At 46.5% G+C, this 15,638-nt stretch overlaps 2 protein-coding genes across 2 annotated transcripts in view; one reads left to right on the top strand and one right to left on the bottom strand.

The window, feature by feature from the left end:
• The window catches only part of IFT81 (intraflagellar transport 81), a 194,147-nt gene that overhangs the window by 124,704 nt on the left and 53,805 nt on the right, over positions 1–15,638 (bottom strand). The gene's annotated exons all lie outside the window — the stretch shown is intronic.
• Positions 1–15,638, top strand: part of P2RX7 (purinergic receptor P2X 7) — a 48,261-nt gene that overhangs the window by 4,896 nt on the left and 27,727 nt on the right. Inside the window, exons 2-4 of the mRNA XM_059408390.1 lie at positions 12,792–12,960; positions 14,107–14,175; positions 15,094–15,166. Of these exons, the coding sequence (XP_059264373.1) occupies positions 12,792–12,960; positions 14,107–14,175; positions 15,094–15,166 (311 nt within the window). The remainder of the gene's footprint in view (positions 1–12,791; positions 12,961–14,106; positions 14,176–15,093; positions 15,167–15,638) is intronic.

Raw genomic sequence — 15,638 nt, 5'->3', positions numbered from 1 at the left:
AAATGGGCTCTGATGGGCTTGTTGGAAGGTAGAAGGTCTGTTTGCTGTGCCTTGTGGACAACTCAAGGTTTTACCAACCTTGTGTTGACAAGACATGATTTTTTTTTAAGATTTTATTTATTTATTTGAGAAAGTGAGAGAGATACAGAGAGAGAGCATGAGAGGGGAGAAGCTGAGCAGGAGAAGCAGACTGCCCATGGAGCTGGAAGCCCAATGCGGGACTTGATCCCTGGACTCTGGGATCATGACCTGAGCCAAAGGCAGTGGCTCAACCAACTGAGCCACCCAGGCGCCCAACAAGACATGATTTTTACCTTAAGTACTGACTTTAGAAGGTGACCCCTATGTAAAATACTACTCCATTTTTTTATATTTTAAAAGATAAAATTAAAGAAAAAGTGTTGCCAGCTTTGTTTTTTCCCCTCCATGCTAACGGAATATCTATTTACATCCCACTGAGTGGAGTCCCATAGACCACTGCTTGGGAAATGCTGCCTTCAGTTGTACTGTGAGGCCCTGTGGCGATCAAACTACAACTGGGCCATTTGTGAAACGGGGAGACCCATGGTGCACAGGGAATGGGGTGGTAGTTTATATCAAATGGGACGGTATGGATCACAGGCTGGAAGTCCAGACAGGCTCAGGTAATAGTCAAGACAAGTAGAAGTAGGTTGTGGATTCTAGCTGTGGCGTCCTCAGTTCAGAGCCTGTCCATCCTAGAGTTGCAAAGGCAAAGAGCCAGGATAATGACGGAAGACAGGGCTTCAGTTATTGAGACTGGGGTGCAAGGAAGGGGCTGTCATTAGAAGAAATAAGACAAAACGCTGGTTAGCATCTGGCAAGTTCAGATTGGAATCAAAGGCAGGGCTACAGCTATAGGTGGGGTTAAGTGGCTCCAGCTTCCAGGGTTACAGAAGTGTGTAGACAGGATGCTGAGTAGGCCTGTGCTAGTCAGAATTGTCTGGATAGTAAGTGACAGAGACCTAACTCAAGTTAGGCACCAAGCCACACAGTGGAAGAGATGGAGCTGCCCTCAGACATGGATGGTTCTAAAAGCTCAAACTATGCCATTGGGTTGGCCCTCTCTCTCCACATTGTGGCTCTGTGTGACTTTGTTCTTGAATAGGCTCTCTATGTAGCAAGATGCTATACTCATATTCTCAGTAACTCCAGAGGAACAGGCAAGTCTTTCCTGATAGTTCTGGCATAAAGTCCCAGGAAAGTCTCCTGTTGGTAGAGCTTGAATTACATATCCACTCTGAATCAATCCTCATGGTTAGGGGCATGGTGTCACCTGATTGGCGAATCCTGCCTGGGTCACATGCTCACTCCTGTGGCAGGAAGTAGGGACAGGGTGCAGGGCTCAGAGCCCAGTCTGAATCCCATACATAGACTTTACCTTAGGAAAGAATACTGTTGCCAGAAGAAATGGGAAAAGAAAGCGGGTAGGGCAAAGGAAAAACATCCATTACAGGGTCTTTCCAAAAACCAGAAATTCCAGAGATTTTCTGAAGTCTACTACTCTATCCTTGGCTTATCTCAGCCCCACACCTGCACTGTGGAGACTCGGCCCCAGGTTAATGCAGGGCCCTTGGTATTATTCTCAACAGAGATTTCCTCTGAGAATCGGCTCCAGGAATCCCACAGGGTTTTCCAACCCATGATTCTGGTTTTGCCCTCTGGCCTCAGTGAGGTGGGAAGAATGGGATAATGATGACTATACTCCCAGGAAAACTAATTGAAAAAGCCTGAATGACAATAAAAATAACTTTCTTATCCAGCTGGCTTTATTTATATCATCTCAATTGATATACTGGAATGTAGGTATTCTTTTCATTGTTGCACAGATAAGGAAAGAAAAGCTATGAAAGATGGAGTTAATTTCTGAAATATCATCCAGGTAGAAAGTGGGTTTCAAAAAGGATTCAAATCCAAAACCAATCCAATTCTCTTAACCCAGAAAGCATACTACTGAAGTGGTTACCCAGCAGACTGAGAAAGCTTGAGTACTAGGCCTCCTAAACCCTTGTTCAATTGATCATTCTTCCTTCTTCAGCACAATCTTTGTCTTTCTGGGTTGGCCGGGGCAAGTACAGGACAAGGAGGGAGGCTGGAACGAGAATCCCATAAGTTGACCCTTTTCTATCGTTCATTCATTCCCCCGTATAAATTTCAGACTATCTACTATGAGTCAGGAGCTGTTGATGGATCTAGAGATTATAACGGTGAGTGAAACAAAGTTCCTACAACTCAGGGGGTTACATGCCAGTGAAAGAGTGAGATACAATACCAAAAAAAAAAAAAGAAAGAAAGAAAGAAAAAAGACATAACTAAATATCTGATGGTGATAAATGATAAAGGGTAATAAAGCATAGAAGAGAACAAAGAATGCTAATGGGCAAATGTGAGTGCATGTGGGGTAGAGACATCTGGGCTAGGATCGGCATGAAGGGAGGGAACAAGATATGTGTTGGGTTGGAAGGCTCAGGAGTGCAGGAGGAACAATAGAAATGACCGCCTTCCAGGCTCCCCACCAACCCTTTCCTTAACCCTTGACTCTCCCGCCAAAAGGATGTATGCCCAGGTCACACCTCCATAGGTAACCCGATACCTATGCAGGAAACAGGAGTATCAGGACCCCTACCCTGTACCCTCGGATCACCAAATACCCTACCATATATGGATGTGAGCCCATGCCCTGCCTTGGCCCGATAAAAGACCTCCACCAACTCCCTCCCAGTGGGACTTCCTCGACTTCTTTCTGAGTCCAGGAACCTCGCCCTAGAGTGCCCACCTCCTCCCGGCTTGACTTTCCTGGCTCCCCTTCCCCGGAGTCCTGAAACTTCGCCGGAGAGTGCCTTTAATAAATCTTGCATTGTGCCCACCTTGCCTGGTGTTGTGTTTACCTCGCCTGTGAAACTTTACAACATGAAGTATCTAGAAGCGTGTTTCTGGTGAGGGAACAGCAAATACAAAGGCCCTGAGGTAGAGACTTGATAGGGTGTTCAAGCAAGGAGGTCAGGGTGCCTGGAGCAGAGGAAACAACTTAGTGAATGAGAGGAAGTGGGTGAACCGGAGAGATAACCCCGGTTGGGGAGGAAGGGCAGATCATTCCGAGCCTTGGAGGCCACTCCGCGTTCTTTGGATTTTATTCTCAGTGAGTTGAGAAGCCGTAGGAGGATTTTAAGCAGAGAAGTAAGATATTTTCATTTTCTTGGGAAGATTTCCCTCCCCCCTGGAGACCAGCCCTCTCAGAAGCTTCTCCAGTGACTACAGAAGAGTAGGAAAGGTTGAGAGAAAAAAGGAGAACACACTCCACTCAAACTGCTTCTTCTCCCTTATTCAGTCAACCTCTGCTCAGGCTAACAGAAGCACAATATTGTCCTGCGTCCGGGCTGGTTGCCTGTTTCATGGGAGGGTTGCCACACACCTACCTGTGAGGCCTTTTCCAACCGAGTGGAAGTGAGTCCACCACAGACATGGGAGCGGACACCAGACGCTGGGGAGGGGCAAATCCAACCCAGGCATGGCCCTGCTATGGTTCCTGCCACTTGAGGGCAATAGAAACGTGAAGAGATTTGCCACGTTCTCATCCTACCCTGAACCCCTGGGTGATGTGATAGAGATGGTGGGGGGGGGGGGGTCCAGAGAAAGCCCATTTCAGGAGGAGACTGCCTCTAGGAAGAGGAGTATCCAGCCACCTGACTCAAGGGACCGAAAGAACAGTGAATGCACATATCTGAAAGCAAAAAAAGGAGCCCCCAGAAGGCAGTATGTTCCAGAAGCTAGTGAGAGAGGAGGGAGGAGCAGGGACCGAGGGCAGAGGAGAGGTACGCAAGGGCCAGACTGCGGGAAGAGCTGGAATTTGTTCCTCAGGGACAGGATTTACAGAGGGAAGTGGAACCATCTGATTCCTGTTTCTAAAAGAGCTCTTGGGCCTCTGCGCAAAAGGCAGATCACGGGGGCAAGAGCGACAGGAGGGCAGTGAGAAGGGCACCAGAGTCGCCCAGATGAGAGAGGTGGCGACCCCGATGATAACGGACGGGACAGTGCAGGTGGACAGAAGTGGGCAAAGCAGGAGTAAGTTTTGGAGGCAGGACTGACAGATTTGCTAGGAGGGAGAAGATGACTCTGGGTTCCCAGGTGGCTGAGGAGGATGCCTTTACGGACAGGAGGAAGACTGAGGGGCGGCAAGCTTGTCGCCTAGCAGCACCGTGAGCGACGTCAAGCAAGCAAACGACTACCACCATTATCAGTATCCCTCCATTAATGCCCACACAAAACATTAAGAAAGCTGGAAGCACCCAGTCTACAAAAACGGTCCTTTCAAATGAATAAATTTAGCTTCATGGAGAGCTTGCCTTGTTATCCTGGTTTTCTCATTTCACCCTGGAAACCAAGGCTTCTCTGTGGACCAGCTCTCACATGCCCACGAGCTTCTGGGCACCACCACACCAGCCCAGCCTCCCACCCAGGGCAGGAACCTCCCAACCCTCCTGGGTTTTTAGCACAGAGCTGAAAAGAGAAAGGACCCGATCCGGTAGACTATTCACAGAGCAGCACGCGTCAGCTGGCTGACGTGCAAGGTGCCAAGAAGGGGAGGCGAAGGTGGGACTGGAGAAGCCAGCAAGGATTGTATTATGAACAGCCTTGAACTTCATCCTGAGGACACTGAGAAAGCTCGGAGAGTCCTCCCCACCCTGCCACCAACATTTCATTATGAAAAATTTCAACCATGCAGATGTGCCTTTTCTAGACAGTATTTCTTCTCAAACTCAGCAGAGTGGATTCTGTTTAGAACCAGATACCCTGCCCAATATAATACTAATATATCCTTATTACAAAAAAGAGTAAACAATGACCCAGGAAGCTTAAGTAACTTACACACGGCCACATAGCTAGGAAGTGGTAGAGCCAAGATTGAACCCAAGCTTCTCACTCCAGAGCCCAAGCTTTTACTAGTAAATCACCTAGAATACGGAGGAGACAGGAGCACAAATGGAGGCATGGAGACCATTCAGGCTACCCGGTGGTCCAGGTGAGAGGTGATGGTGACCCAGACTGAGGAGGTGACGATGGCAGAGGAGAGAAATAGATGAATAGCATTAGGAAGATAAAACAGGATTTGACAGTTGAATGGTTGAGGGGTAATGAGGGAAAGGATGCTAAGGAATGTTTCTGGATTGGGCAACTGATGTGTGGTGGGAGAACTTAGTGGGATAGGAAATGTGGGGGGAGGAGCCCATCTGGGGTGGAAGATGAGTTCAGAACTGAAGCCATACATTGTCAATATACATTGTCATGTATATGGGACATATAAATTTGGATGCTTAGTAGAGAGATAGATATGTGAATCTGGAACTAGAGAGAGAGATTTTTATATCACCAGCATATAAATGGTAACTAGAACCATGAGAGTTGCTACAACTGGCCAGCAAGCGTAGATGTAAATGAGGAGCCCAGGAGGGCTTAGAACAAACCCCTGAGGAGTGCTAACATTTAAAGATATCATTTATTGATTTGAGAGAGACTGGGAGAGAGCATGAGAGGGAAGAAGGTCAGAGGTAGAAGCAGACTCCCTGCAGAGCTGGGAGCCTGATGCGGAACTCCATCCCAGAACTCCGGGATCATGACCTGAGCCGAAGGCAGTGGCCCAACCAATTGAGCCACCCAGGTGCCCTGAATGCTAACAGTTAAGTGATGGGAGCACAGAAGTCCCTGAAGGATACTCAGAGGGGTGGCCATGGAGACCCAAAGATAGGAGAATGTGGATTCCAGGAAGTTAAGGCAAGAAGAGGAAGAGGGGGTGGCACAGTCATCGGGGTCAAATGCTGCTGATAGTTTTAGGAAGATCAGATCTGTAGTATGTCTATCAGATATAGCAAGGATGACGTCACTGTTTACTTGGCAAGAGAGGCTTTAGAGAAGGGGTGGAGCGGGAGCCAGACTGGAGTGGGCGGAGGAGTGAATGGAGATGCAGAAATGGATGTGGTGACTCACTCTTTCAAGGGACTTGGCTACAATGGAGAAGAGAGGCACTGAGTGGTGGTGGTAGGAGAAGAATGTGGGATCGAGAGAGGGTTTATTTTTAAGGTGGGAAATGATGTCAGAATGCAGATGGAAAGGAGACCAGAGAAAGGGAGATGATGAGATAAATGAAAATCATCATCATCATCATCACTGTCACCAACTAGCAACCACAAAGAAAGCTTATTCTTTTCTGGGACTAACCATTAGACATTTCTTCCCTACACTGAGCCCAAATCAGTCTCCCTGTCATTCTCCCCTTTAGAGTTCTGCCCCATGATCCCTTTTCTAGTTGACAGTCTTCACATGGCAGTACCCTGCTACTGTATTTTCCCTTTACTTTAAAATAATGACCTCAATCCCTCTGGCCATGTGCCCTCAACATGGTATCCATTTCCCTTACTCTCTCAGCCAAGCCCACACAACTGCACTCTTGTTCTGTCAAGGCCCTCTTAGAAGTGTTGCACGCTCTTGCTTTGCTGGTGGAAGCATGAAATGGTTCAACGTTTTGTGGTTTGGCAAAATGAATTGAATACAAAATGTATGCATCCTTTAACCCAGAAATTTATCTTAGGGTGTGAAATTTATCTTTGGTGCGAAAAGATTCTTTTGCAAGTACATGCCTGGCGACGTGAGAGAAGAGGGTGGAGAGGCAATGAAGCATAGCACCGAAGAGAACAGATTTCGCCTCCATGGTGAAAGACTGAAGGCTTACCCCCCTCCCCGAAGATCAGGAACAAGACAAGGATGCCTGTTTTCACTGCTGCTATTCAACACTGTACTGAAAGTTCTAGCCAGAGCAATTAGGCAAGAAAAAGAAATGCACGCCATCCAAATTGGAAAGGAAGAAGTAAAATACCACTCAGATAATATGATCCTATATATGGAGAATCCAAAAGAAGTCACAAAAAGCCATTAAAGTTATTAAACCAATTCAGTAAAGTTTGGAGGTATGAGATCCACACATAAGAACCAGCTGTGTTTTTGTACACCAGCACGAGGAAAGTAAAAAAGAAAATAAAAATCATTGCATTTATAATGGCATCCAAAAAAAGCGTAAGACGTGGGGCCAGTGTTTGCTATTCTGTGACTTAGTCTATTGGGGCCGCTATAACAAAATATCACCGACAGAGTAGTTTATAAACGACAGAAATGTGCTTTTCACAGTTCTGGAGGCTGGGAATTCTAAGATCAAGGTGCTGGCACATAAGGTGTCTGGTGAATATGCACTTCCTGCTTCACAGACAGTCATCATTTTGCTGTGTTCTCACATGAAGGGCAAGGAGTTTCTGGAAACTCTTTCGTAAGGGCATTAATCCCTTCAGTCCCCATGACCTAATTACTTCTCAAATGCCTCACCTCCTACTATCATTGCACGAGGGGTTAGGTTTCAGAATTTGAACTTTAGGGAGCCACAAACATTCAGTCCAAAGCACTATGTGAACTGAGGCTCGCTTTGTCTATACCACAGTCTGCTCAGATATAAGGTGGGGACAATACCAGGACCTTCCTTACAGGGTTGTTTTGGGGGAGGTGAGGATTGAATGAGTTAATACATATTATTAACATATGCTTGGGGTGCCTGGGTGGCTCAGTGGGTTAAGCCTCTGCTTTCAGCTCAGGTCATGATCTCAGGGTCCTTATCGGTCTCTCTGCTCAGCGGGGAGCCTGCTTCCCTCTCTCTCTCTCTGCCTGCCTCTCTGCCTACTTGTGATCTCTCTCTCTCTGCCAAATAAATAAATAAAATTTAAATAATAATAATAATAATTTTTAAAAATATGCTTAAGAGAGTGCTTGGCACACAGTAAGAGCTATATCAGGGTTACCAAAAAAAGATGTTTATAACTGGAAAAACTGAGCAGAACTTCCAGTTAAAAATCCACCAGGAAGAGACTGGGGGCAAATTATCACAACTCCCCTCTTATGTTGAACTATATGGAATTGCCAATATCTGCTCCTTTGGTCTAAAAAATGAGCAATTTCATAGGTTCTAATCTAAACAACTAGAATTCTCTGTAATGACTAAAAGTGATTCCATATCATGGATCTATCTTTTTTTTTTTTTTAGATTTTTTATTTATTTATTTGACAGAGAGAAATCACAAGTAGACAGAGAGGCAGGCAGAGAGAGAGGGAAGCAGGATCCCTGCTGAGCAGAGAGCCCGATGCGGGACTCGATCCCAGGGCCCTGAGATCATGACCTGAGCCGAAGGCAGCGGCTTAACCCACTGAGCCACCCAGGCGCCCCATGGATCTATCTTTATCATACATTTATCACCACTGTTGTGGAAAGATTTAATAATATATTATTGAGTAAAAATAACAAGTTACATAATGTATGTAGAGTGTGGCCATGTTTGGGTGTCAAAGATGTGGGCATAAAGAGATGCTTAGAAGACATTCTGTTTCAACAGCAGTAAACTCTGGGAGGGAGGATACCAGAAGTTTTTCATATTCTTTGTGCAGTTCTGTGAAATTTACACTTTTACAACAATTAACAGGGTTTTTCTTGAAAAATATGTCTCATAAAACCCAAACACAGGGCTTTTACAGCTTGCTGCCTACTGTGGCCATAAGCCCTTGGCTTACCACCACCCAAGAGTGAAATATTCTGCTTTTTTCACTGAAGCTTAAGATTACACTAATTGTTTGTTTTGTCGTTTTGTCTTCTTCTGGATGATGTAACATAATGTTGGTTCATATGGGCTCAGGATTATCTAAAATGTTCAGGCCTCTAACATAAACTTCTGCCACTTGGTTGGGCTCTGGTTTGTACTGGCATAACTGAGTTTTTTGGCTCAAGGTTAGGATTTTACATGTATCCATTATTTTCCCTCTAACTGATAAACTTTAACTAATAGATTAAGATTCACTCGCTGTTCTCCATGTAGTTGAATGTGTAGAAAGTACTGTATTCTGGAGTACATGATCTTTGAATGACAGAGAGTATTTGGGAAACATTATAAGGAAGGATTTTTCCAGAAGTGTTGGCTGATGGAAAAGAAATGCAATAGCCAAAAGAAATGAGAAGTGAAGATGACATCGTAGCTAAGCCGTGGGTAACAAGAAACTGAAAATCCTTCACTCTAGCTCAGGAAACGATGGCGTAAGGTGGAGTGTGGGAGGGCTCTTATAAAGCTACAACAGGCCAACTGTATTGGGGTAGGCTAAATAATGGCCTGCAAAAGATTTCCTTCCACTCCCAATCCCTAGGACCTGTGAATCTGTATGGGCAAAAGAACTTTTGTAATTAAGTAATTGATGTAATTGAGTTCAAGGTCTTGAGATGGTGAGATTATCCTTGATTATCTGAGCGTCCCCAACATAATGACAAAAGTACTCAAAACAGAGAAGCAAGAGGGCCCAAGCTAGAAAAAGGAGATATGACAATGGGAGTTGATGTTGGAGTGATGGGGCTAGGAGCCCAGGAATGCCAAGGCAGCTTCTAGAAGCTGGAAAAGATGAGGAACAGATTGTCTCATGGAGCTTCCAGAAGGAACCAGCCCCCAGAAGTCACCTTGATTTCAGCCCCTTAAGACCATTTTTAGGTTATCTGACCCCCAGAACTAAGAGAATAAATTTCTATCAAGACACTACGTTTGTGGGAATTTGTTACAGGAGCAATGGAAAACTAATACAGTTGGTACTTAATTTGCCTTGGGGGTGCAGGCTCTCCTCCACTTGCTTCTCATCTGTTGCTGTCCTTGACCTCTTGCAGACCTCATCCCACCGCCGAGTAGGGCAGGGATGAAAATAACTGGATTCTTCTCTTGGGGTTTTAAACACAAAAAGCAGTGGCTGTGGGCCCAACTTCTCCATGAGCCCCAGGGGACACAGTGCCCAGGGCCCGCAGTCCTTTTAGGGGCCAAGAAAACGTTGGCCTTGAGCTAAGTGTCAGTTACCCAGATCTGGGGTGGTTCACTTTCAGATCCCATCCTTTTGCTTTACCTTTACTCAGTGAGTCCAGGAGCTGTGAGGGAGAGTCAGGCTTTGCTGAGCTGTGCTTCCCGGCCTGAGGCCCTTTGAGGACTCTCTCACCACGCTGGCATGGGGCCCCCTAAGGTGCCAATAAGAGAAAGCCCTTCATATCCAGGGTGTGCAAGTCCTCTTCACGGTGGACACCTTCATCTACACCTGTTGAGCTGGAGCTGTGTGTGAGCCTCAGAGTTCCATAGCTGAGCTCATTCTCTGTCCTTCCCTCCTCCCCATCCCTCTGCAGCTCCCCTCCTGAAGCCACACCTGCCCTGAGTGCCCACTTCCCTTCCCATTAGTCCTCTTTGACCTGCCCAGGTTCGTAGCTTTCCACCGCACCATGTCTTTCTCCCCATCCTCCGAGGCGTCCGTAAGCCCCAAGCTCCTTCCTGCCCACGCACCAGAGGGACCCATGGGTTTTCAGTCTTCAGCATGCACAGAACTGTAGCTTCTTCTAGCTGAAAGTTCACAGGGATCTGGGAGCCAGGCAGCCCCCCACTTGTTCCCGTGGGACTACACCCATGGCTAGAAGTGACATGGCTTGTCTGAGTCTTGGGGACGGTCGTTAGGGCAGAATATGGTCAACTCTTTTCTTCTTTTTTTCCTTTGATGTGGCTCTTGCATGACAAGTTCATTACCGTACAAAGACTAGTTTTCTGACTTATGAGAGGGTTGGATTCCATTACAGCTGATCTATAACATGTTGTGTGCCTGAAATGAAGATGACAGACTCAAACTGAGCTTCCCAAATGGTGGGCCAAACTGACCCAGGGTTATTCTGGGAGCATGTCACCATGTCGGACACAGGACACTGCACAGACCGTGTTCATACTGTGATGCCAGGCTGAAATACACTGTCGAACAAGTATATTTGTCTATGGAATTGTATGTCATAGCTCTTTCTCATATATGCTGATGGGACCTAAAATCTGGATCTCTAGTTCTAATGTCCTTCTTTTTCTTTTTTTAATTTTTAAATTTTTAAAAATATTTTATTTATATATTTGACAGAAAAAGAGAGAGAGAGCATGAGAGGAGAGGGTCAGAGGGAGAAGCAGACTCCCCACTGAGCAGGGAGCCCAATGCAGGGTTCAATCCCAGGACTCTAAGATCATGACCTGAGCTGAAGACAGAGGCCCAACCCACTGAGCCACCTAGGCACCCTCCAATGTCCTTCTTGATGAGTTTTTTTTTTTTTTCTTTTATTTTCCTTAGGATTTTTTTTTAAGGATTTATTTATTTATTTGAAGGAGAGAGAGACCCAAAAAGAGAGGGAACATAAGCAGGGAGAGTGGGAGAGGGAGAAGCAGGCTTCCCAGGGAGCAGGGAGCCCGATGCAGGGCTTGATCCCAGGACCTTGGGATCATGACCCGAGCTGAAGGCAGACTCTTAACGACTGAGCCACCCAGGTGCCCCAGGATTTTATTTTTGAGTAATCTCTACACCCAACATGGGGCTCAAACTCACAACCCCAAGGCTGTGGGAGAGGGAGAAGCAGGCTCCCCGCTGAGCAGGGAGCCCGATGCAGGACTCGATCCCAGGACCCTGGGATCATGACCTGAGCTGAAGGCAGAGGTTTTAACCCACTGAGCCACCCAGGCGCCCCTGAAATAACCATTTTAAAGTGATCAAGTCAGTGGCACTAAATAATACCTTGTTGGGGTCCACCACCTCTATCTAGTTTCAAAACATTTTCAGCACTCCAAAAGGAAACCACACACATTCATAGTCACTCCGGCTCCCCAGTCCCTGGTACCCATCAGTCAACTCTCTGTTGCTGTGGATTTACCCATTCTGGATTATTTCACATAAATGGGATCATACAGTATGTGGCCTCTTGAATCTGTCTTCTTTTACTTAGCATAATGTTTTCGAGGTTCCTGCACAGTATAGCATGTATCAGTACTCTATTCCTTTGTCTAGCTGAATAATATTTCATCGTACAGTTAGACCACATTCTGTTTATCTGTTCATCTACTGCTGAACATGTGGGCTATGTCCATCTTTTGGCTATTATGAATGGTGCTGCTATGAGCATGTGTGGACACACATTTGTTGTTTTGGATTTCTTTAAACTTTACATCACACTGTGCCATATGCGGTTAAGAGGTCTGGCTGAGGACCTCAGTTCTGCCAATGACGAGCTGTGTTAACATGCACAATTTCCTGTATCTCTCTGAGCCCATTCTCTCATCTACAAAAGGGATGATTACAGTAACTATCTCCTACTGCTGTTATGATTAAACAGATGATGCATGGAGAGCACTTGGCATGTACTAATTGCTCAATAAAGGGCAGCTGCTATGATCAATATTAATTATAAACCAGGTGGATGTTTCTGGAAAATGTGGGGCTGACCTGCTGGACACATCCTTAGATATTGGTGTGTTCCTCAGCCCCAGGACAAAGCCGGTGGACCAATCTGGGGCTGGACTCCGGCAGGGGAGAGACTGCCCTGTAAATGAGGGCTTGTATTGGACAATACTGGAGACTGACATTGGGGGCAATCGTTTCCATGCGGTGAGTGCTCGCAGGTGCCAGATACGATGTTGATGAGTTTGTACACATACCTCATTTCATCCTCACAACCAGCCCTGAGGTAGGTACGATGATTCTTGCCACTTTACAGCTAAGGAAAGTGAGTCATGGAGAACGGAGGCAGGTAGCCTGCCCAAAGTCACCCAGCGAAGCTAGGATGTGAATGGAGGCAGCCTTCAGAACCTGCATCCAACACCACTACCCTGTGCCTCCCTTGAGAAAACCACTGATGCTTTTCTGTGTCTGCCGTTTAGCTTTGCTTTGATCAGTGACAAGCGGTACCAAAAGAAAGAGTCTGTCATCAGCTCCGTGCACACCAAGGTGAAAGGGATAGCAGAGGTGAAGGCGGAGATACTGGAGAATGGAATGAAGAAGATGGTGTCTGAGGTCTTTGACACCGCAGATTACACCTTCCCCCTGCAGGTGAGCTCTTGTCACCAATTCTCAAAGACTCCTCCCTGGTCACCAGGGCCCTGCCTCCCTCCCCTGGGACCCGGAGCCTCAGGCCAAAAAAACACTGGCCCTATTTTAAAAGCTCTGTGAAAATCCCAACTGAGAAAACCTAAAAATTGCAAAATTGGGTCAGATCCAGCAGCTCAAAGATGATTCTATGCTTTACCGAGTCCTATGGGGTTTCTCAAAATAGCAGTGTGATCTGGTGCATTTAAAGCACGATTTGATTCACTCACAACTTGATTTATACACAGCTCTTTAGAAGCAGGGCCATCAAGCCGGCAAGGTCTGCCTAGATTCAGGAGGACAAAGAACTTCCTGCCCGGACAGGACGGACCCTTCTAAATTGTTCATGTGGTTTTATCAACAAAAATATCTCCAGAAAAATAAAAACCACTCACTCAGATACGTTCTTGCACAAGGGAAAGGAAATGGATGACAAAGAAAGGAAGGGTGTGGGTCACGGGGAGAGGTTATCTGGCTGCTTAAATTTGCAAGAAGAGAAAATAAAAGTAGAACAGTCAAAAAGGAGAATCAAAGTAGGAACGAGAACACCGAAGAACAGACTGGGAGGCTGGGAGGGACAGCGGGGCCCTTCCGCAGCATCTGGGCGCTGGGGTGCTTTGCAAAACCGTAAAACCCAGGCCACTATTTGTTTCTACCAGAGGGTTCAGTAAGATCTCCAGCTACTTCCTGGGTTATGGGCTGCCTTTTGCCCTTTAATTAAAATCCTGAAAAAAAGAATCCTGGATAATCTGAACAGTGTTCTGATGAAGCCAACACCCCACTGCCCTCCCCCAGCAGGTCTCTTAAGTTTCGATTTAATGGGATTTTATTGTGTGCAAAAAATGACAAGGCTGCTTTTGAGGCTGGGATGGAAAATGAACGCTCAATCAGTTCCGAATGTCCCTTTGCTCTCCTTCAGCTCAGCAGGGCGGTTCATCCAGCTTTGATATTAAGCCCTCAGTGCAGTCCAAGTTGCTCCCAGACCTGATTTCTCGAGTGTGGTTCAGAAAGGTGGAAGACTCGCCGCCCCAGGCACTGAGCAGCCTGGATTTCTGACGAAGTAACTCCGCTCTCCAAGGCCTGACCTTTGTCTCTCCTCTCTCTCTGCAGGCAAACTCCTTCTTCGTGATGACAAACTTTCTCAAGACAGAAGGCCAACAGCAGGGGAAATGTCCTGACGTAAGGAGGGGACCTGGTGTGGTCGGGGCGGGTAAGAAGAGCTTCTGGAGGGGGCACAGGTCAGAGGAAGTTGATGGGCAGAGGCCATTTTCACACTGCGGTTCCCCTAAGGCTGGCCATTAAACCTGCTCCCTAGAACACAGAAACTCAAATGTGCATAAACGAGTCATCGAATTTCTCTTTTCTTCCTTCTGTCCTCAGGCCTGAGACCTAGCTGACCTCATTTTCTGAGGCCAGGAGGAAGCGCTGGTGGCTTTGCCCAGTTCTGCAGTCAGGCGCTGCTTGGACCAGGCCTCTTGCCCTCCAGCCCGGGAGGCTTTCCCTGAAAGTGGTACCTGGCTGCTTTGGCATCTGCTTTTTAGATTTTCATTTTTATTTCTTATTGACATGTAACTCAGATGCCATAAAGTCCTCCATTCTGAAGTGAAGCAATGAGGGGTTTTTCGTATTTTCACAATGTTGTACCACTACACCACGACCTAATTCTAGGACATTTTCATCACGCCAAAAAGCAGTCCTGTACTCATGAGCAGTCACTCCCATCCCCCGCCTCCCTCAGCCTCTGGCAAGCACTGATCTACTTTCTGTCTCTGTGGATTTGTCTATTCTGGGTATTTCGTATCATTGAGATCATACGATATGTGGCCTTTTGGGGCTTCTTTCCACTCGGCATCGCATTTTGAAGCATCGTCGTGTTGTAGCAGGTATCCGTGCCTCCTTCCTTTTTATGGCCATGTTATATTCATTTTATGAATGCACTACTATTTGTTTGTCCTGATGACTATTTGGGTTGTTTCTACTTTTTGGCTGCTGTGAACATTTGTGTACAAGTTTTGGTGCGTACAGGGGCATCTGCTTTTCTGTGTATTGAGAGATACATGCTGCTCACTCCCCACTATCCTGTCCTTCTCCCTGTAGTTTCCCACCAGGAGGACGATCTGTTCCTCTGACAAGAATTGTAAAGAGGGACGGATGGACCCACAGAGCAAAGGTATGTTCTGTTTCTTTTCTGGGATCCCGAGGGGGGAGGTGGTCTGGTACCCTGATGACATTCACAAAGCCCTAAAGTTCAAATCTTCAGCTTCTGGCTCTCAGCTGCCTTTTTCCCCCCTCACTAGGCCATGGGAGAGCCTATGTCTGTCCCATGCCTCTGCTCTGTCCCCAGAAGACTGGCTACTGTCTAGCAATGTGATCTAATTCCCTAGTGAATTAGATCAGCTCCTGCTCCTGCAGCTCCTGAAATCCTTCAGAATTAGCATCTTCGGGGTTCTCATTGACAAAAAAATCCGATGGTCCCCAGTGCCATCTGTGTATGCTGAGCTTTCCCCCTCAAATTTCACCAAAGGCTGAGGAGTATGAATTACAGGCCCAGGGTGCCTAGGGCTGGTACCACCACTAACCTATAGTATTTCTGTATCCCTCGTTTTAACTTAAAGAGTCACATGACCAAAAAAAAAAAAAAA

This window comes from Mustela nigripes, chromosome 8, assembly GCF_022355385.1.
Source record: "Mustela nigripes isolate SB6536 chromosome 8, MUSNIG.SB6536, whole genome shotgun sequence".
NCBI classification, from domain to species: domain Eukaryota; kingdom Metazoa; phylum Chordata; class Mammalia; order Carnivora; family Mustelidae; genus Mustela; species Mustela nigripes.
This window is presented reverse-complemented; position numbering and strand designations above follow the sequence as displayed.